We start from the raw sequence: 22,617 nt of genomic DNA on the forward strand, positions 1-22,617 counted from the left end.
CAGCAGAAAAATAGATCAGGTAATTTTTATATGTGACAAGGTTTTGTTAGCTGTTATTTCTGTGTACTGTATGCTTGAAGTGATGAAGCCCCATTTTAAGTACTGTCTTATAATCCAATTGTTCACTAATAAGTAACCTTCTCTAGTGTGTCTGATTTAGTGATTTAAAATTTAGTAAAATGTTACATTTTATCTTGATGATACTTACAGAGATAAATTGAAGGGTCATGAAGTTCTTCCCTAAAAGTAATGAACATTAAGCTCTAGTTTGATTTTATAAGTTCTTTAACTGTCATAGTTTTTTAAAAAACTGTTTATCTTATATAATGATGAGATACAAGATGAACAGTTTTTTAAAACTATGATAGTTATACAAAATACATGTATGAAGATGTGAATTTGGTATCAACATATATAATCAGAGATATGATAAATTATGGTATGATGGTGTATAAAGAATTGTAATGTAAAAATAAATTTAAAAAAGGCATAAGTTGATGACTATGCTAATTAGCTTAATAAGGGCAAGCATTTCACCATGTATACACATTTCAAAACATCAGGTTGTATATTTTAAATATATCACTTTATTTGTCAGTTATACTTTAATAAATCCAGAAAATTAAAAAAAAAACTATTTATCTTATAAAGGAAACTAAATATGAAAATAAAGATGAATAAAGTCTTGCAGGAACCTTAAGGAGGTGGTAGGTTTGTTAAGTCCCGAGGTAGCTAGGTGTACTAGAGTCTGTGTTCTCTGTATATCTTACTAACTCAAGTGTTATGCTTTCCCCCCCCTTCCCTTAACCAGGAATTGTGGTGCTTGGAATAAACAGAGCTTATGGCAAAAATTCACTTAGTAAAAATCTTATAAAAATGGTGAGTGTAAAAATTAAACTGTTTGCTTCTAATTTTAAGATATAGTATTAACATCAATCTGAAAATGATCTTTTTTTCTTTTTCCTTCTTGTTCTTCCTATTTTGGTTTAGTTATCAAAAGCTGTGGATGCCTTAAAATCTGATAAGAAAGTTCGGACTATAATAATCAGGAGTGAAGTCCCAGGGATATTCTGTGCTGGTATGTAAATGAATTTTATTGTGAAATTATATTTAAGGTTTAGTGTTTCCTCAGTAGTGGCCCATTTTTCATTCAAATGTTCTGTGGTTTTGGTTTAAACTTCATTACTGGCAACAACTCAGTCTGTTTTTCATGAGAAAAATAACATGTTTACTCTGTCAGCATTAGAATCTTTTGCAACATGTGGATTTGGTAAATTCTGTATTTACCAAAAAAATATTTTGAGTCATTAAAATTTGCTTGTGATGCATACATAAATCATATTTATGAAACATCAGTTGGGAAGGAAAAATTAGGTGTCCTACCAAAACATTATGCCCTGTATGTTAGTTGTTCAGAAGATACGCGAATTGACTGGCAGTTGCTGTCCCATCTCAGAGTTCTAAGTATAGATAATTTGCTTTGAAGATGGGTGTTTATGGTAGTATCCAGGTGGGGGCTGGATGTGTCTGTGCTATCTGCGATAGCAAAAGACAACTAATTCACATATACATTTTTGGTTTGTGTTGCATTTCTCAAAGCTAAACATCAAGTTATTTTGCATTTTCCTTATTTCCTAGTATTTCTAAGCCAAGATATTAAATGAATCTGTTTCAACAAGTGAAAAATGTGTGTGATCAAAATAAAAAAGCTGATAACATGCAGCATCATTATTATTATTTATTTGTTTACTAATAATCAAATAGAGACAGAAGTTGATTGAAGCATAAAACTATTTCAACAAAAATATAAATAGGGTAATTTCCTTGAAGTAATCAGACATTCAAGTCTGTGCAGTGTTTTATTCATTGAACAAATTTTTATTGAGTGCTTAGAATTCTATGTTTGGAACAGTTCTTAGAACATGAGGGTATATTTGTAGACAGATGTTTTTAGAGGTGACTAATTATGGCCTGTGTTCTTTAGTTACTCAGTCTTTTTAGGTTTTAATCTATGGCTTCCACTGTAAAACATAGAATTTTAAAGTATTAAGAAATATTCATTGCAAAAGTCTTGGCTGTGGTAAGGTTTTATTGTTTTCTTATAATGTAATGTAGCATACCTAAAAAAGGATTGCTGTAACTCCATTTGGGTCATCAAAGAATATAGAATCACTGTCCTCAGATGCTTGGGTGAGAGTGTTAGGCATTCAGGCTTCTGTTTTCACATTTGTCAAAGTTAGTGCTATCTGCCTAGTAGGGTTGGTGGAGACTTTGATGTGACAGTGTAGAGGAAGCACAGTGCACTATATTTGTCCCTTCCTACCCTTAGGGGGTTGGTTTCAGGACTCCCTGAACCTTCGCCCTCAGTTCCCTTCGTGCTCCCAACTTCCATGAGTACACAGATCAGCAGGTGCTCAAGTCCCCTAGGTAAAATGGTGTGGTGTTTGCGTGACCTACCCACATCTTTCCATATACTTTAAATCATGTCTGTATTACCTACGTTACCCTGCTATGACCAGTGTGGCCAAACTAGCAGTTCCGGCAAGGGGCGATGGGAGATTAGAAAAATAAAGACTCAAATACGCAGATTTTTGAAGATAACAGCTGGGATTGGGTGGAGCACTGCTCTCAGAAGGAGAAGCAGGTCTAAAGAATCATGCTAGCAATCTTTATTATATATGGCTCATTCAGATGCAAGACATTCTTTGCAAGCATTATTCTTTGTATTCATGAAAGTTAGCAACATTATGCAGCTTATTCCTCAGTTACATTCTACATTTGCAGTGTGCAACCTTAGGAGGTTTGTGTGTCCCTCAAGAAAGTCCATTGTCTAAAGTTACTGTTATACAGGCAGGTTCAGGAGCAGCAGAGCTGGTGAAACATTGTGGTTGTCCCAGGAACTGGGTGCCTGAGATCAAGGTCCAGACTGATAAGACTCTAGCACAGAGCTTCCTCATGGAATGCATTACCATAGCAACTAGGCATCCTGCACCTTTGCACATTAACTTTCCTAGGCACCAAGCATGCCACAGCCATGAAGACATCAGGGACCCCAATTTCAGACACTGCTCTCCCATCTACTTGTCACCGCTCTTCACAATGCTGAATACAATGTAAATGCTATGTAAATAGTTGTAATACTACATTGCTTAAGGAATAATAACAAGGATACAAGTCTGTACATGTTCAGTACTTATGAATTTTTCCCCCCCAAGTATTTTCTGTCTGTGATTGGTTGAATCTGAGGATGAAATCCATGGATACAGAGAGCCAACTGTATCCAATAAGTGATAGCTGTATGTTTCTTACAAAGGTTTTACATTTATTTTCAATTCGTTTTCTTGAGCAGTGTGAGGAATTTAGACCAAGAGAATTAGGATTCTTATATGTGTAACTTTTAGGACAGGGTTAACATGGTTTTGAGGTAAAAGGCTCTCATACCATGACTGGTGGCTGTGAGGTTCTTTTGGGGCTGCAGGGTAGCTTATTAGAAAATTATACTGAGAAATCTCCATTATTTCCCTAAGAATAATAATTCAATAATTTTTATCCTTTAGTATTTTATTGTGTTAATATATATGTCTACGGATGAATATATACATGCCCTTATTGGAATGTTAAGCAACTCTTTAAAGCAATACATATAAAGGCTATGTATGATGGTGTGGAAAACACCTAAGAGTAGACAGTTGTGTACAGAATGTTATGCCCATTGTTACTCTAATTGTGTGAAATGTCTATAAATAAAATCATGATTTAGGGTGGTATTTTATTTTCTTGAAACATTTCTGAAATGATAAATTATATTAGGCAAGTACATATGAAGTAATAACTTCAAAAAATTATAAAGTATGTTCATCTGTTTTTCTGTTTTGGTAATTTAAATTGTAACATCAGCTGAGTTCCAGAATTATTATTAAAAATTTGAGAGGCAGAATTTTAGACTGAAAAGAGATGTCAAAGAACAATTCTGATCCTTTCAAGCTTGTAGAATTTCAGTTTGTAGAGTCTCTGTGAGGTGAAGGACCTGATTAAAGACCCTTAGCTTAGTTACTTCTCTTGATTCCAAAGGCAGGGCAAGCAGTCTGCTGAAGAATCATCCCCATTGGCCCTGCCTGTCAGAGTTTCCTTTATGTGTTTTCAATCTAAAATAAAAGAAGTATGAAGACTTCTTTTTAAAGAAATTTTTGCAATTAAAATTTTACGCACTTACCCATCTTAGTGGCCCTGTGGCTTGGGAATCATTTTTGTATACCTACTTGTAGATTAGAACACTGCTTCTGGGTTCATGGCCTGCCTTTTCTTCTCTCAGATATTGAGAAATAGCATTTTGATAGTCAACCTTCTTGTGAAGCATTGGCTACATAATGATGAGAGATTGACTTGAATGTGTGCTGCTGCCCCTGTGTGTTGTAGAAATTATTTCTTTCTTCACTTTAAAAAAGTTTACTTTATTTTTTATGTACATAAAAGCTAAAATAATTGTCACTTTGAAATGTTTAGACGCTCAAAATTTTAATGTATTTTACCTATAATGAAATTAGGGGAGAATTCTTTTGCTTATGCTATTGCCTTAGATGGAAACTGTAATCACAGTCATCTGTTTATTTTTGTTCAACTCTTCTAATACTTCCTAGCAGAGTGCATGTGCATTGTTTTTACCATAACATTTAAAATGAAATTTTATGAGAAATTACTGAGATTGAGAGTTTTTTTGTTTGAAATTCCTCAAATAGCTGATAAATAATTCTTGGTAATTGATTACTGTATTTAGAACTCTAAATTGAGTGTTTCACTGAATTATATCAGTGTGGGCTTTTTTTTTTTTCCTCTCAAATAAAGTAAAGGTCGTTTTGCTTCTGCTTTTGAATTCTAGTAAATTGTGTTATGACTAAAGACTTCTCACTAAAATTGTCAACATGCATTATTGAATACTTGTGTATTGTTTAAATGAATACAGATGTCATGACAGGAATAGTTATGTAGGAGCCTGTGATCTGTTAAATATTGTTTCAGATTCTTAATTGTTATATATTTGCCTAGTAGTCACTTTGAGAGTTTGATAAGTAATGTAAAAGGGACATACACCATGAATATCTATTAGTTCAGTATGTCAGCATAGAGTTTTTATTGTTGTATATGATTAAAAGTTATTGAGATATAACTTACTTGCAATGAAATTTACCAATTTTTAAGGGTATTAATGTGTCTTGACCAATGTTTGAACCAAGATTGCACTCATTATAAAGATCATGTTCCTAACTTTAAAAGCTTTCAATCCCTTTCCCTTACTCTGAACTCTTATTAAAATCTAGGTCTTTGTGCTACTGCTGTACTTTCGTCTTTTCTAGAATTTCTTATAAATGAACTCATATTCTAGGTGGTCTTTTGTGTTTGGCCTCTTTCACTTAGTGTAATAATGCTTTGAACTTCACCCATGTTTTATGTTTCAGCAGTTTCATTTATTTGCTGAGTGTACTTTTTATTTCCTTGCTGAATATTTATTTTATATGCTGAGTAGTCCATTGTATGAACTGCTTTTTTTTTTTTTTTTTTCCTGCTCACGAGTTGATAGTTGTTGGGTTTTTCCATTTTTTGGTTTTTGTCTTCACTGCTTCTGTGTTAGCTTTTATTTACTATAACAAAATACTTGAGTTAACTTAAAAAGAGGAAAAAAGGTTATTTTGACCCATAGTTTTGCAGGTTCCAGTCCATGATCTATTAGCCCCATTGATTTGGGCAGCATATCATAGAGAGAGTGTGTGGAGGAGCAAAACCACGCACATCAGGAGCCAGAGAGCCAAGGAAAAGGAGAGAAAGGTCCAAGGTTCCTTTCTAGAGCAGGCCTCAGTTGGATTAGGGACCTCCCAAAGCCTCTACCTCTCAAACTTTGTCCTGCCATCTACCAATACTGTTACCCTGGGGACCATTCCTTTAACACATGGACCTTGGGGGAACTTTCAGTATTTAAACTGTTCCAGCTTCCGTGACCATTCGTGTACAAATCTTTTTGTGATTGCGTGCTTTTATTTCTCTTGGGTAAATAGGAGTGGACTGACTCAGTTTTATCTTAACTGTGTGTTTAATTTTGTAGGAAAATGACAACTGTGAACAAGGCCCTGGGTTTGATCCCTAACACCAAAAACCCAAACAGACAAAACCCAAGAAACCTCTAGCTCTTTTCTGTATCGTTTTGCATTGTCATCAGCAATGTATTAGAGGTCTAGGAGTTCCACATGTATACCCACACTTTATATTATCAGTCTTTTAATTGTGAGCCTCCTAATAGATGTGTAGTCATATGTCACTGTGGATCCAATTTGCATTTCTCTAATGACATGTGATTTTGAGCATCTTTTCTTGTACCTGTTTGTCATCTGCATATATTTTTTGTGATTTGTGTGTTCAGGTCTTTATTGCATCTTCTAGAATTATAAGGGTTATTTATATTATTCTTGGCACAGGTCTTTTATAGAATGTGTGCAGATTTTTCTTCCCGCTGAATGGCTTGCCCTTTTCTTTACAGTTTAAGAACAAAGATTTTTCAGTTGGAGACTTTCTTATCAATTCTTTTTCTTTATGATTTATAACTTTCTTATGAATTAAGGAATGTTAGTCTATCTCAAACTCACAAAAAATTTCTCTGTGTTCTCTTCTAGTACTTCCGTAGGTTTTATATTTTACATTGAGGATGTGATGTATTATAAGTTGATTTTTGCATATACCATGAGATAGAGATTGAGATATGATAGTATGATTAAAAAATGTGTCAGGGACCTCCCAAAGCCTCTACCTCTCAAACTTTGTCCTAGCAAAGAGTCCTAAAAACCCTGAAAATTTCCTGAATGGTGAGAAGGCCTTCTCTTTGATAGAGATGATATAAGGTATGGCCGCCAGCTGGCTTCAGGATGGAGATTTCTAGTTAGGAAAACAATTGTGGGATCAGAGGATTAGAAATTTTAGCATCCTTGCTCTCAACCACTGGGTTATAGTGAGGGGCCAGAGATTTGATTTCAGTCACCAGTGACCAGTGATCTAATTAGTCAGGCCTGTGTAAGAAACCTATGTTAAAAACAGTGGGATTCAGAGAGCTTCCAAGTCGGGAAACACATGGATGTGCTGGGAGGGTGGCATGACCTGGAGAAGACGGGGGAGTGCCGCATCCCTTGCCCTATGAATCTGTTTCTTTATAATACAGCTATAAAAGCAAGTAAAGGGTTTTCCTGAATTCTAAGAGTTATAGTGAATTGATGAATCTGAGGAGGGGCTTATGGAAACCCCCAATTTATAGCTGGTTAGTCAGAAGTATCAATTGCCCTTGGGATTTGTGGTTGTTATCTGAAGTGAGGACAGTTTTGTACAACTGAGCCCTTAGCTTCTGGGGTTTGTACTAACTTTGGGAGTTAGTATTAGAATTTAATTGGATTGTTGTATGCCCAGTTGGTATTGGAGAATTGGGATAGATGACCCCCCCCCCCAAATTTGGTATTAGGAATAGTATTAGAAAAAATAATATTGTTGGTGAAAGCTCAGTCCTTGTCCCTGATGCCAATCCAATAACGTGGACACGGTTTTGAAAAAAAGGAGAAAGAAGGTTTATTGCTTTGTTATCAGAGGAGAAACACAAGGTTCTCCTGTCCCAAAGGCTGCAGTTCTCCCCATAAGCAGGAACAGGGGGCTTTTAAAGAGGTGACTCAAAGGCTACATTCCACAGGTTGTGTCTAGATGTCTAGAGTCGTAATTCACTTGTTAATTTGGGAGATAGTCATTTCTGAGATCTTCTGGTGCCATCCCCAAAGTCTAGATGACTTTGTTCCTTTGGAGGGTGTCTACTGGGGACAGATAACTCTGCCCAGGATGGGAAGAAAGGTAATTCTGTTTCCCTTGATATTAGGGATGGGGGAGAGAGATTAGGAAGGAGCAGGGAGAGAGGAAGAGAAAGAAACGTGTCCATTTAAAAAATAAATTGCAGTGGCAGAGCAGCAAGGCGTATATTCAAAGCATAAAGTGGACACTGTTGCAGTATCATGATTGGTGTCCGGCATGGAGTTTGCTAGATGGACTCACAGAAGTCAGAAGAGTGCTCTACTTAGCTTGTTACCATTTCTAGTTTATCCACTGGCTAAAAGTAAGGAAGAACTAAATATTGTCTGTAAAAAATAAATAATAATGGATCACCTATTCAGATAGTCCCCAGGAATACAGTGTACAGGAGGCAGAATCCAAGGCTCCAGAGCTGTCTGTGTCTGAATCCAGGAGCTTGTGAACATGTGACCTTACATGCTAAAGGGGACTTGGCAGAGAGGCGTTTTCTTGATTTACCCAAAGGGCCCAATGTAAAAACAAGGGTCCACATGAGAGGAGACAGAAGGAATCTGAGAAGGAGAAATGACAGGAGAAGCAGAAATTGTAGGGATGTAAAGAAAGGGCCCTGGGCCAAGGAATACAGACAGCCTGGAGAAGCCCAAGAGGCAGAGACGCGCGTCCGGAGCTTCTGGGAGGAAGGTAGCCACGCCAGCCCATTTCAGACTTCTGCCCGGAGCTGCCGAGTCGCCCCTCTGGGTCTGTGGTTGTGGTCCAGCAGCGGGGGAAAATGATGCCAAGTGTGCGAGGTGTCTTCTACTGCGGCCGTCGCCATCTTCCCAGGCTCCCGCCGCTTGCTGTCTCCTCCTGTCACTTCCCTTCTTACTCTGTGCTAGCCAGAGCTCATTCTCCTCCTGGGCTCGTTGCTCTGTGTTCCCTCTGCTTGGAAAAGCCTCTGCTCAAATGTCATAGAAAGTGGTTCTCATCACTTTTGCTGAAGCAGACCTCCTGCTTCCCCCACCTCTGTCGTATTTTTCTGTATTTAGAACTTCATCTTTGAACTTTTTAGTTCCTCAATTTATTTTTCACGTTTTATTATCACTATTATTTTCACTACTTATTTATAACCCTCACCCACAGTTAGGCTTCTTCCCTGCATTCAGGGGAGGGCCTATTGCCAGAACAGTGCGTGGACCGTAGAAGGTAGTTTAGCAAGTAGTTCACAGGACAGCTGTGTCAACAGTTTCGAATGGTGAGGAAGTAACATTGGCAAAGTGTCATGATTAAATAAAATGAGCTTTGTTACACAGGTCATGTGTAGGTGGCTTGTGTGGTTAAGAAGAATGACTTGTTCTTGAGATAGTGTCAGAGTCTCACAGATAGGAGATTATAACTGGGGTACCAGTAAAAGCTGACCACTCTCTTCCCCTCATGAATTTGAAGTGGGGGACTGGTGAGGATTAAAGCATCAGTTTAATTACTTACTGTTAAAACGATTTGGAAATGTGATTTAGACACAGGCCCAAATGGATTCTCAGTTCTTTCACTGCCTCCAACAACAGAGATGCTTTGGAAGAGCAGAGTTGCCTGGGGGTGAGCAGAGACTAGGCTGCTCTAGAAGGTGGACAGATGATCAGAAGACCTGAGCTGTTTTCCCTTAGTCCCCTCGCTCCAAGCTGACTGGCTAGGTTGTAAGGAGGGCATTGGGGCAGCGAGGAGCAAGAGGGTCTTCTGAGAAGCAGGCTGAGCCAACTCTTGAGCTGGGTCAGGATTGGGAGAGCTCCAGCTAGAAAAGCAGAGTTAAACAACTTAGAAAAAGTGAGCTTTTTATCAGTCGACTCTTGGCACTTGATCCTGAGCAGCGACATCTGCTGTCTTAGGGGTTTCTCTGGGAAGTGGCATTATTCTGCTATCAGCAAACAGTTTTCAGTCATAGGCCAGATATTTTAGGCTTTTGGGCACCTTACAAACTTCGTCACATATTCCTTATTTTACTTTTATAACCCTTTAGAAAAGTGAAGACCATTCTTGAGGGCTGTATTAGTAGTCCATTTTGTGTTATTGTAACAAAACACTTGGGTCAGGATACTTTATAAAGAAAAGAGATTTATTTTGGCTAACAGTTCAGGAGGTGCAGGGTCTAGTAGCCTCTTTCGATGATTGTCTTCTTGCTAATAGAGTCCTGAGGTAGTGCAGAGCATCTCATGGCAAGAGGCAGGGAGTATGTGTGTGTATGTATCTTCTGGTCTTTCTCCATCTTCATGCAAAATTATCGGATTCATTAATTTGTTGCACCCTGGTGACCTTACCTAATCCTATTCACATCCCAAAAGTCCAGTCTCTGAACCTTAAGTTAGATTAAATTTTCACTCTTTTCATACCTCACACTTGCGTAAGACTGGCCTGTATAGGCTGCTGTTTACTGACCCATGGTCCTGACTCAGTTATTTTCTCTCCTCTTTGCTTATCTCAGTCCATTCCCTGGCACCTGGCCCCTCTGCTGCTGAAGGAGCCAGGGTGAGAGGCATTGGGCGGAATGGGAAGAAGCCAGAGAGGCCTGGCTGTGGAGGTATTATATCTTGGCCTGTAGTAAAAGTGTTCATGGTGCTTGTATGATTGGGTAATGATCTGCAAACAGCTGGACGACTCATAGTTCAAGAAATATTTTGTTGAGTGACAGCTCATGTGGATGAATGTTAGATTGGAAAGTGAGTACCAGTTAGAATGATCTTGAGGTTTATGGTTTCCAAAACCCCCCTGAGGAGAATTTCCATGTGAGTAACTTTGGACTTTTGGGGACAAAATAAGATTGAGATAGATGAAGGTAGTCAGTATTTTTATATTCTCTGTAAAAGTAAAGGCAACATGGTTAATAAATGCCAATCTAGAGCTGGGGTTGTGGCTCAGCGGTAGAGCGCTCGCCTCACACACATGAGATCCTGGGGACAGTCCTCAGCACCGCATAAAAATAAACAAACAAAATAAAGATATTCTGCCCATGTATAACTGAAAAAAATATTTTTTAAAAAACGCCAATCTAATTTACTCACGTTAAAAGCAATCCTTTCGTGTGTTTGGAGGAGATGGTCCAGTACCGTTACTCCATCTCAGTCCAAGGTGCGGGTGTCTGGTTTTGTCTAGTGGGGAATGGGGTTTGAGGAACCAAGGTCTAGGTGCTCCATGTGCTCATTATTGTTTCATTGTCTTTGCTACTAGGCCCTTTCCTGAGACAGAGCTAAGAAATAGATAAATTCTATATTATATACGTACACATGTATTTAAATCAATTCATTATTTATACATTGAAAACCATGAGTTCATATGACACCTGTGTTTCTAGTTCAACACTGCAGAGTTCACATCTTCTCTTCTCCAGTTCCATATTTGTGTTGCCAGCTCAGTCCTGTCATACTCAGAAGGAGTTTCAGAATTGCTGATCCAAACCACTCTGACAAACAAATTGCTGATCCAAAACCCTCTCACCAGAGCTTATTATTTATTTATTTAGACTGAGAGTATATGATCTGTAATCATAGGTGATACTAGCAATATTGTTTTGAAAGTTACTTATGTTATTTCTCTTTCATTAAAGTTAGGTGTATGTACTCTTGTTAATTTTATTTTAAATACATAAAATATTAACTTTGGTTTCAAAAGTCAAAACTAGTTAGAGATAAGAGAAGTATCTTGCTCTTTCCAATCCCTTTCCTCCAGTTCTCATCCTTAAGGGAGTTAATGGATGTCATTAGTTTCTAGATTATACTTCATATGCTTCCTTTTGCAAAATTAAGGATATATCCACTTATTAACCTACTTACATTCCTTCTTACATAAGCTGCAGTGAGTGTGTATGTGTTTTGTAGTCAGCAGTACCTCTTGGGCATCATTTCATATTCATAGAAATATGATGATACCTAGGTGTGTATGAGTGGTTATCGAGGCATTTTCAAGATGGAGAGGTCACCACAGTTGCATGTGTGTGGAATTGATCCTGTCCTTATGGAGAGGGAGAACTGATGTCACTTTTAGTAGAGAAGCTCTGAAGTGCGCCAGTGAGGCTGGGGTGCTGGACAGAAGTGGGAGGTTTTGGCTTTGGTTGGTAAAAGGATACTTTATTTTGAGGAAAAAAAATGAAGTCCTGTTTATTAGAGTCTTAAATTCTGATAGAATTCGATGACAGTGTTCTTTACACCAACTGTGGAGGTACTATAAAAAATTTACTTGATGATTTTTAAAGATTCAAGTTTTATATTGAATGGGAGTTAAATGTGACTTCAGATCCTAGAGGAGGAGGTGTGTGTTAATTTAGTGCACGAGAAGCTGTGAAGGTAGTCATGTCTTACCAAGAAGGCAATGCTCTTTAACATCACTTGGTTCCTCCTAGTCCACATTTTATCTCGAAATTTCCTGTAATAATTGAGACTAATAACAGTCTGTACCAATCAAGATCCGTTTATTGAGAAGAGATAAGAACTGAAGCAGAACCAGTTTATCATTCATAAATCATCATCTAGTAGATGGTGAGTTCTCATTGTCATAACGGAAAAAATGATCAAAATTGACTTAAACCGTAAGGCTGTTAGGATTGCCTGAATCCAGAGATTCTGAATATTTCTGTAATTCCTTGTCTTTCCTCTGTATTTGAGCTTTATCCTCAGCTTGGTAGCCTGAAGCTTCTGCAGTTTTGGGCTTTACATCCACATATGACCTTGTTGATGGGAAGAGAATACTTCCAATCTAAAACCTGTAGCTCTCAGGCAGATCTTGATCTGACTGCTTAGGAGAATGGACTATCCTGATTAGCTCAAGTCAACTGGGGCCCACCCCTAGGGGTGGGGGGTAGATTAATTTTTCCAATATGTGGATGGGGAAATAATGAGGGCAGACGCCAGAACAAAAATAAGGCAACATTAGGAAACATAATGAGAGGCATAGATGCTAAGTTGAAGGTCATATTCAATAGATGGTTAGTATTTACGGATTTTAAAAATTTCTGCTCTCACCTGTTTTCATTGGGGCCCAATTAACAAGAAAAACATGTATTTCATTCATTCTTTATTTTTTTTTGAAGTGCCTTCTACATGTCAGGTACAGTTCTAGGATCTGGGGATGTAGCCATAAATAAGTCAGAAATAACCTCTGCTTTTGTGGAGCCTCCAAAGGCAGTGGGAAGGACCTCATGGTTTTGCTAAGAGGATGTGTACAATAGTGTTCCTAAATCTTCTGTGGTGTCTTCACGAACATTTACATTATGTAGCTTGTAACTTACATATAGGAAGGCAAATGTGTGTACAAAGGGGATGGGAAAGAAATAGATGGCACAGAAATAAAAAATAATCATTGGCTTGATTATTCTAACTTTATAAATCTAACAATGAAAATATTTTGAAGTCAGGGATCAAAGTCTTCCACTGTCTTCTCAACAAAATTGAGCCATCATCATTTCAAAAGCACTGCATTTCTACATTGCAAGTGCAAGATGAACCAAGAGTAACGATAATCTATTAGAGATATTTGAAATATATCTATTGAAATATTTATAAAGTCAGTCTTTATAAACCTGTGTATTCCAGGTTCATGCATGAGTTACACAGTTTTGATTCAAATGACTCATCCCTTTATGTGTGTTTGGGTATATTTGTGAGCATATATGCGTTATATTTGCATACGTGTATGTATATGTAGGGTGTGTGAATATAGATTTACGTGCACATACCAGGAAGATGTATAATAAAATACAGTTTTGCTGTGTTTAATTTTTTGTTACGTTTACTAATAATTTTCACCTTCTTTTTACTTTTCCTTAAATTATTTGTAAAATGACTAAATATTAAACAAAACCAAGAGTCCATTGTCCCCTTCTGCTAGAGTGTTGGCTATTTTGCCTAGTCTGCTGAGGGTTAATGTTAGGCACGTATATGGATCATTTTCCGTAGTGGTTGATGACAAGGAATTCTTTTCAAGTACACATGGAATATTTATGAAATTAACCGTCTGCTAGGCCATGAAACAAACATCCACAGATTTCAACGAACTGCAATCATCGGAGCACATTCTGTCACCCTAGGCAGTTACAGTATAACTCATTTAAAAAAAGATAATGAAGTATAGTCTCTTACATTGGGAAATTTTAAGGTAACTTGGAAATAACTTGCAGCTCGGCAAAGGAATCTAAATGGAAATTAGAAAATATTTAGAGCCAGTTGCCTACAAAAACACTTTAAAAGTTGTGGAATACAGTTACAGGTGTGATACACTGTGTTTTAGGAAAGAAGAAAGGCTTACATGAATAAACTAAGCATCCAATTTCAGTGACAGAAATAACTACAGAATAAACTCAAAATAGTGTAGAAGGAAGTGAAGTGAGTCTAAACTAATGACATGGAAAACACAAATTCAGTAATCAGGAGAATAAAGCCTATCTGATTCTTTGAAAAGTCAAAAAGACATTTGGCAAGATTAATCATGGGTGAGGGAACAAATACAAAATAGGTAAGATAATAATGAGAACAAAATTATTCTAGTAAATATTCAGGATTTTAGGTGAAATGGATAAATTACTAGAAAATAAAACTTGCCCCAAACTGACTTACTAGAAAATTTTAGTAATCCCAGAACAGTGTGCTGTGGTTAAACATCTTTCCACACAAAAAGCACCTGGCTTTGAGAACTGTTTTACTCAGCTTTTCATTGGTCTGACCAAAAGACCTGATAAGAACAACTTAGAGGAGGTGAAGTTTCTTTTGGCTCTCGGTTTCAGAGCTTATGTCCATGGTTCACCGACTCCATGTCTCTGAGCCTCAAGTGAAGCAGAATATGGTGGAAGCATGTGGCAGAGGAAAGCAGTTCCGAGCTGAGCTTGGCAGCCAGGAAGTGTGGAGAGAGAGCTCAACTCACCGGGGACAACTATAAATCCCAGTTTGTGCTCCCAGTAGCCTACTTCCTTCAGCTGCAACCTGTCTGTCTACCGTTGCCACAGTTAGTTCATATCAGTGTGTTAATCCAACTCATAGTCTAATTATTTCACTTCTGAACGTTCTCACACATGAACTTTTGGGGGACATCTCATTTCTAAACCATAACGGTGTCTTTGGCGGAATATTCTACCCACATGTTCACAGAAGAGATTACACTTTTTTATACACACAGAAGAAGAGGACACTTTCCCAGCTCATTTTATGAGACCAGGAAAGCCCTGATACAGTCACCCCTTCGGAGCAGCACAGGAAAGGAAAACAACATAGTACTTTCCTGATCTTAGGTGGACTCATCCCAGGATACACGGAGCATATGCTCTATCTAGTGCTCTATATAGATGGAAATCTAGCTGTGTGAAAGTCATGGGTCATCTTATCTTGATCTTTGGTTTGAATGAAGGGAATGAAAACCCATGTGGAGTGGGCTCAGGAAAGACCAGGGTGCTTGAATTAGTACCAGATGTATACAAACACTGGAATGATTGAGAAGTGATGACTTCACTCACAGCACAACAAGGCTTACAAACTTGGGAGCAGTTTCATCTTTTTAATAAGTCAGGGTTCAAGAGAAACAGGACCAGTAGGATATAAAGGGAGATTTATTATGAGGAATTGGCTCATCCAATTATGCAGATGGAGAAGTTCCAAAATCTACACCTGCAAGATGGAGACCTTGGAAAGCCAGGGGTATAGTTAGTCCAAGTCTAAATGCCTGAGAACCAGGGGGGCCAACAATGTAAATTCCAGTCCAAAGGCAGAAAAAGATGAAATGAGTTCAAGCAATAAAGCAGGGGAAAGAGGGCTGAATTCCTTCTTCCTCTGCCTTTTCAGACCCTCAATAGGTTAGATGATGTTCCACCACATTGGGAGCACGGTTCTTCAAACCCCAAAGTGAAATGCTCATCTCATCCTGAAATGCCCTCCTAGATGCACCCTTTGATCTGCTTAATCATGTTAACACATGAAGATAACCATCACAGTAAGTATGGCAGGGCCATGTACTGGAGCTAAGGTGGAGCAGTGCACTGCTGGTGGCAGTGTGCGGAGAAGGCCACTTTGGAAAACAATTTGGTATTAGTGGCATCATTATCCATGGGTCTATGAAGTAATGGGAAGAGAGGAGATAGTTCTTAATTCCGATGCGTTATTGGTAAATGTTTACACTCAGCACTTAATAGCAGTTTCACAATATATTTATGCTTTAGTCAACTCTGTGCTAATAATGCTTGTAATGAAAGTTCAGTCTGGAAAAAACTACCACTTTATAGTTACAGGAAATTGAATAAAAACTAATTCAGTTATATACATATGTGGATGCAGGAAAGTAACAAGGTTAACAAACGATTTTAAGATATCGACACTGGTTATATAAGGAAAAAAGTTACAGGAAAGTTGCTGTGGTTTGAATATGATTTATTCTAAACATAACACTGAAATTTGATTGTCATTGTGGTGATTTTGGGATTCGGTCTTTAAGAAATGATTAAGTCAATAAGAGATTATACTATTTTTGCTTTTTTCGGTATTGGGGCTTGAACCCAGGGTGCTGAGAGAGTCTCCAAGTTGTCCATGCAGCCTTGAACTTGGTACCCTTCTACTTAAGCCTCTCGAGTTGTTGAGAGTGCCAGTGTCCACCCTGTGCTTGGTTAGATTATGCCTTTCTTTTAGGACTGGGTTAATTCTTGTGGTAGTAACCCAGGGCTCAGTTGACTGCCTCGAGAGTGGGTTTTTATACACTGACGCTTCTCCTCTTGTGTTGCTCTTCCCTGAATCTCGCCTTGCTTTTCCCTTCCCTGCATGAGCTGAAGTGGCATGAAGCCCTTGATAGTGCCGTGGTCTTGGACTTCTAGTTTTCTCTATTTCTTTCTTCCCTATTTTTTATTTCTTAATTTTTGATAAGGATATTTGCCTGCTTGTTTTGTCAGTTACTAAGAGAGGTCTGTTAGAAATCTACTGTGACAGTGATTTGTCACTTTTTATTTCAGGTTCTATAAGTCTTTGATTTATGTATATTGGGGGCTGTCTCTTGTCTATTGCTAATTTAGAATTTTTATGACTTTTAGTAGATAATCTTACTTATTACTATATAGTGACCCTCTAGCTTGAGTTATGTTTCTAACCTTAGATTTACTTTTTCAAAATTAGGATATCTTTACAGGTTTCCATTTGGTTAGTGTTTGCATATTTTTTTATCCCTTTACCTTAGCCATTATGCACCCTTGCATTTTAAGCTACAGCTCTTAAAAATAGTGGACCTATGGTGAAAAGTTATGTGTGTGTGTAAATGTCTTTATTTCACTATCATTTTTTTCTTTTTAAGAATTCTAATTAGTTATACACGACAAAATACATTTTGACACATCATTCATAAATGAAGCATAACTTCTCCTCCTTCTGGTTGTACGTGATGTCGAGTTACACAGGTCGTGTAACCATCTCTGCACATAGGGTGACAACATCCAATTCATTCATTCCCCTCGGCCTAATCCAAAGTACCTCTATTCTTCCCTACCCCAACCCCTTGTTGTGGATTAGCATCTGCATATCAGAGAAAACATTTAGCCTTTGGTTCTTTGGGATTGGCTTATTTTGCTTCACATGATATTCTCCAACTCCACCCATTTACCTGAAAATGCCATAATTTCATTCTTATTTAAGGCTGAGTAATATATCACTGTATATATATATATATATATATCACATTTTTTTAATCCATTCATCTGTTGAAGGGCACCTAGGTTGGTTCTTTAGTTTAGCTAATGTGAATTGAGCTGGTAGAAACGTTGATGTGGTTGTGTCACTGTCTTTCAATAAATTTTAGTTGTTTTTTCCCTAGTTCTGTAAAGAAAGTCACTGGTGTTTTGATGGGGATTGCATTGAATCTCTATATCGCTTTTGTAATATGGCCTTTTATCAATATTTATCTGCCTACCCACAAACATGGGAGTTCTTTTCATGGTTTACTGTCTTCTTCAATTTCTTTCTTCAGTATTCTAAAATTTTCAGTGTAGAGGTCTTTCTCCTTGTTGCTTAGATTATTCCTAGATATTTATTTAATTTTTTAGGTTATTGTGAATGGAATTGTTTTCCTGATTTCTTTTTCAGCTAATTGTTGTATAGGAAAGCTGTTACTTGTTTTTCTGTGTTGATTTTGTATCCTGCTACTTTGCTGCATTTGTTTATTAATCTGGAAGTCTTCTGGTGGAACCTTTCAGATCTCCTAAGCTTAGGATCATATTATGTGTAAACAGTGACAATCTGACTTATTTCTTTCTCATTTGTATTTCTTTTATTTCTTTCTCTTGTCTAATTGCTCTGGCTAGAACTTCTGGTACTATATTGAATAAGAATGGTAAGAGTGGAGATCCTTGTCTCATTCTAGATTTTAGAGGAAGAGCTTTCAGTTTTTACCTGTTCACTGTGGTGCTGGATTTGAGTTTATTGTATGTAGTCTTATGATGTTGAGGTAAGTTCCTTCTATCCCTAGTTTTTTTTTCAGTGTTTTCATCATGAATGGGTGCTGAATTTTGTCAAAGGCTTTCTTTACATCTTTTGAAAATGACTGTGATTTTTGTCCTTAATTTTATTCATGTGGTAAATTATATCTATTCATTTGCATATGTTAAGCCTTGCGTCTCTGGAATGAAACCATCTTGGTTATGATGTGTAATCTTCTTAATGTGTTGTTAAATATGATTTGCTAATACATTTTTAATGGTTTTTACATCTGTGCTCATAAGGGATATTAGTCTGTAGTTTTCCTTGCTTGATTTGTTCTTATCTGGTTTTGATATAAAAACTGGCTTCTTTGAATGAAATTGGAAATGTTTCACTCTGTTTCATGGAATAATTTGAGGAGCATCATCATTAGTTCTCCTAAGGTCTGGTAGAATATAGTGGAGATCCATTTGGCTCTGGGCTTTTTATCTATTGGAAGCCTTTTAATTTCTGCTTCTGTTTCATTGATTGTTTTTGGTCTGTTTAGGTTTTCTATATCTTCCTGGTTCCATTTAGGCAGGTCATTTGTGTCTAGAAATGTATCCACTTCTTTTAGGTTTTCCAGTTTATTGGCATATAAGTTTTCAAAGTAGTCTTTTGTGATTCTTTAGATTTCTCTGATGCCCGTGGTGATTTCTTCTTTTTCATCTCTAATTTTATTAATTTGGATCTTCTCCCTTTTTTCTTTGGATCAGTTTGGCTAAGAGTTTATCTATTTTGCTTGTCTCTTTAAGTAACTCTATTGATCCCATGCTTTTTAAGAAATTCAGCATATCATTGATTCTGGCTCGATTTTAATTATTTCCTTTCTTCCACTGATTTTTGGAATTCTTTTGTTCTTTTTTTCCCCCTGTGGTCTTGATGAACATCATTAGGTTGTCTATTTAAGGATCTTTTGGATTCTCTCATGCAGGTACTCATGGGAATAAACTTTCCTCTTAGACTTGCCTTCGTAGTGTCCCAGAGGTTTTGGTATGTTTTATCACTGATCTCATTTCTTTCTAACAATTTTTAACAGTCTCCCCTGACTTTTATCACCTATTCTTCATTTAGAAGTGTATTGTTCAATCTCTGTGCATGTGTTTAAATAGTTTCGGTGCCTTTTGTGTGTGTGTGTGTGTGTGTGTGTGTATGTGTATGTGTGTGTGGATTTCTAACTTTGTTCCATTATGATCAGATGAGATGCAAGGAATTATATAATATATATATATATATATATTTTGTATTTATTTGCTTAGAGTTGCTTTGTAACCTAAAATGTGATCTGTTTTGGAGGTTTCATGAGTAGCTGAGAAGAAGTGAATACTGCCATTATTGGATGCATTATTCTATATATGTCTATTCATTTGATTTATAATAATTTTTAGTCTGATGAGTCTTTACTGAGCTTGTCTGGATGACCTATCTGTTGGTGGGAGAAGTGTGTTGAAATTATCTGGTATTATCGTACTGGAGTCTCTGAATCCTTAAGTTGAGTTGTATCTGTTTTATGTAATTATGTGCATAAATATTTACTATCATTAGACTTTGTTGGATTGTTCCCTTTACCAGTATGAAGTGACCTTAATTGTCTCTTCTGATTAATTTTGCCTTGGAGTCTGCTTTGTCAGATATGAAAGTAGCCATTCCTGCTTGTTTTCAGGCTTCATTTGTAATATATGTATGTCTGCCTATAAGGTGAGTCTTGCAAAGAACATGTAATTGGATCTTGTTGTTTCAGCCATTCTGCCACCCTATGCCTCCTAATTGGAAAGTTGAGACCATTTATCTTCATTGTTATTATATAGAAAGGTTTATTAATTCCTGCCATTTTGATTTATTTCTGATGTTTAATTTGGTCATGTTTCTAATTTGCTTAGATGTTTTTCAAGTGAGATTTGACTTTTTGAGTGCTCTGGGGTCTGTTTTTTATTTCTTTTGTTTGTAGTATGTAAGAATTTTCTGTAGTGGTGGCTTTTAATTTTGCTTAACTACTTCATCTTCAACTCTGAAGGATAGCTCTGCAGGATATAGTAATCATGGTTGATAGTTATTTTATTTCACATTCATTCCACACTCTCCTTGATTTTAGAGTTTGCTGAAAAATTAGAGTAATTATGATTGGCTTTCCTCTAAATGTGACATTTTCCTCTGAGGCTTCCAATATTTTTTTTATAGTTTTTTATTTGTAGATGAATACAATACCTTTATTTTATTTGTTTTTATTTTTTGATGTGGTGCCAGAGATTGGACCCAGTGCCTCACACATGCTAGGCAAGCACTGTACCACTGAGCCCCAGCCCCAGCCCCGAGGCTTTCAATATTTTATTCTTGCTCTGTATGTTAGTCATTTTAATTATAATGTGTCTTGGAGAAATTATTTTTGTGTGGGGCTGTACTGGTGATTGAACTCAGGGCACTTGACCACTAAGCCACATCCCTAGCTCTATTTTTTTGTGTTTTATTTAGAGACAGGGTCTCTCTGAGTTGCTTAGCACCTCACCATTGCAGAGACTGGCTTTGAACTCACAATCTTGTTGCCTCAGCCTACTGTATCCTCCTTGGGCTGCATAATAATTGTTTGGTTAGCAGGCATCAGCATCATTGTACATTTCCATCAGAGCTCTTGGGTGACCATGTACATTGTCAGTGAGTAGGAATCTTTTTTGTTTTTAATCCTGAGCAATAGTTCTTAACAGTAGACTGGGTTTAATGATGTTGTAGACAGATGTGTTGTCATTCAGACTTTGTTGTTCTATTTATAAAGCACAGGCAGAGATTTAATATAATTCTTTAAGGGCCCTAGGAGTTTTGAAGTGGTCAAAAGTGAGCATTGGATTCGACCACCAATTGCATTATTCCCTAACAAGAGAGTCAGCCTGTCCTTTGAATCTTTGAAGTCAGAAAATGAGGGGAATGGGAAAAAAAAAAAAAAAAAAAAAAAAAAAAANGGTAGAGAGAGAAGATGGGAGGGGAGGGGAGGGGGGATAGTAGAGGATAGGAAAGGTAGCAGAATACAACAGTCACTAATATGGCATTATGTAAAAATGTGGACGTGTAACCGATGTGATTCTGCAATCTGTATTTGGGGTAAAAATGGGAGTTCATAACCCACTTGAATCTAATGTATGAAATATGATATGTCAAGAGCTTTGTAATGTTTTGAACAACCAATAAAAAAAAACATAAAAAAAAAAAGAAAATGACTTTTCTTTACTATGAAAATCCTAGATGACCTCTTCTTCCAGGAGAAGGGTGTTTCATCTGTGTTTGGAGACCTGCTGACAGTGTAGCCACCTTCCTGAGGGTCGGAGCTGGATCTTCTGGGTAACTTGCAGCAGCTTCTCCATCAGCGCTTGCTGTCTCACCTTCATGCTGTGGAGACGTCTTCTTTCCTTAAACCTTATGAACCATTCTGGGCTAGTTTCAGACTTTTCTTCCAGAGCTTCCTCACCCCTCAGCTTTCAGTGGATTGAAGAGAGATAGGGCCTTGCTCTGGATTAGGATTAAGGATTGTTGTAGCTGGCTTGATTTTTTTTTTTTTTTTCCCATCCAGACAACTAGAGCTTTATCCATGTCAGTAATGAGGCTCTTTGACTTTCATATCGTTTGTTTATTTATTGGAGTAGTACTTTGAATTTCCTTTAAGAATTTTCTCTTTGCATCCACAACTTTTATCCAAGAGACCTAACTTCTGGTTTTTCTTAGTTTTCAACATGCCTTCCTCAGCTGTGCTTCAGTGTAAGCGATGTGTGTGTGATTCGTATTTTCATTTGAATGCTTAGAGGGCATTGTAGGATTATTAATTGGCCTAATTTCAGTGTTGTGTCCCAGTTAAGTTTGCTTGTCTTATGAAAGGTTGTTTTGTGGTGACCCAAAATGATAACATCTGAAATCACTGATCACAGATCAGCTTAACAGATATAAGTGCTGAGAAGGTTCAAAATGTGATAATTACCAAAAGGTGGCACAGAGACACATAGTGAGCATATGCATTTGAGAAAATGGCACCGATAAGACTTTTTGGCACAAGTTGTTACAAACCTTCAATTTGGAAAAAATGTGTTATTTATTAAATAAAACAGTGAAACAATTAAATAAGACTGTATGTAAATATATATGAATATGTAAAAACAAATACGTGTATATTTTTTCCTATTTATTCATACTGTGGATCTTAGGAACCTCAGTATATGATTTTTTTTTTTTTTAAATTGAGAACTTTCACCTTTCACTTAAAGGGAGTATTTTATGGCTTTTCTGTGGCATATCTGAATTGTCAGCATCACTTCTCTTATAGTTTGTGGCCATTGTTAAGTAAAATAGGGGCTACTTGAACATTAACAGCTTGTCTGTAACA

The 22,617-nt window shown here is 37.1% G+C and overlaps 1 protein-coding gene across 7 annotated transcripts in view; it reads left to right on the forward strand.

The window, feature by feature from the left end:
- The first annotated feature begins 651 nt into the window (after nt 1-651).
- Nucleotides 652-22,617, forward strand: part of Auh (AU RNA binding methylglutaconyl-CoA hydratase) — a 142,194-nt gene continuing 120,228 nt past the window's right edge. For 2 of the 7 annotated variants that reach the window (XR_007346454.1, XR_007346455.1), the window contains exons 1-2: nt 653-879; nt 991-1,078. Coding sequence is in view for 4 of the 7 variants with exons in the window: in XM_048800285.1 (XP_048656242.1) it covers nt 877-879; nt 991-1,078 (91 nt within the window). In the remaining 3 variants the exon portion in view is untranslated. Of the gene's footprint in view, nt 880-990; nt 1,079-15,611; nt 15,760-22,617 lie in introns of those variants that run through there. The other 5 variants (XR_007346453.1, XM_015503980.2, XM_048800285.1 and 2 more) reach the window with 4 other exon arrangements.

This window comes from Marmota marmota, unplaced genomic scaffold, assembly GCF_001458135.2.
Source record: "Marmota marmota marmota unplaced genomic scaffold, marMar, whole genome shotgun sequence".
In the NCBI taxonomy this organism is placed as follows: domain Eukaryota; kingdom Metazoa; phylum Chordata; class Mammalia; order Rodentia; family Sciuridae; genus Marmota; species Marmota marmota.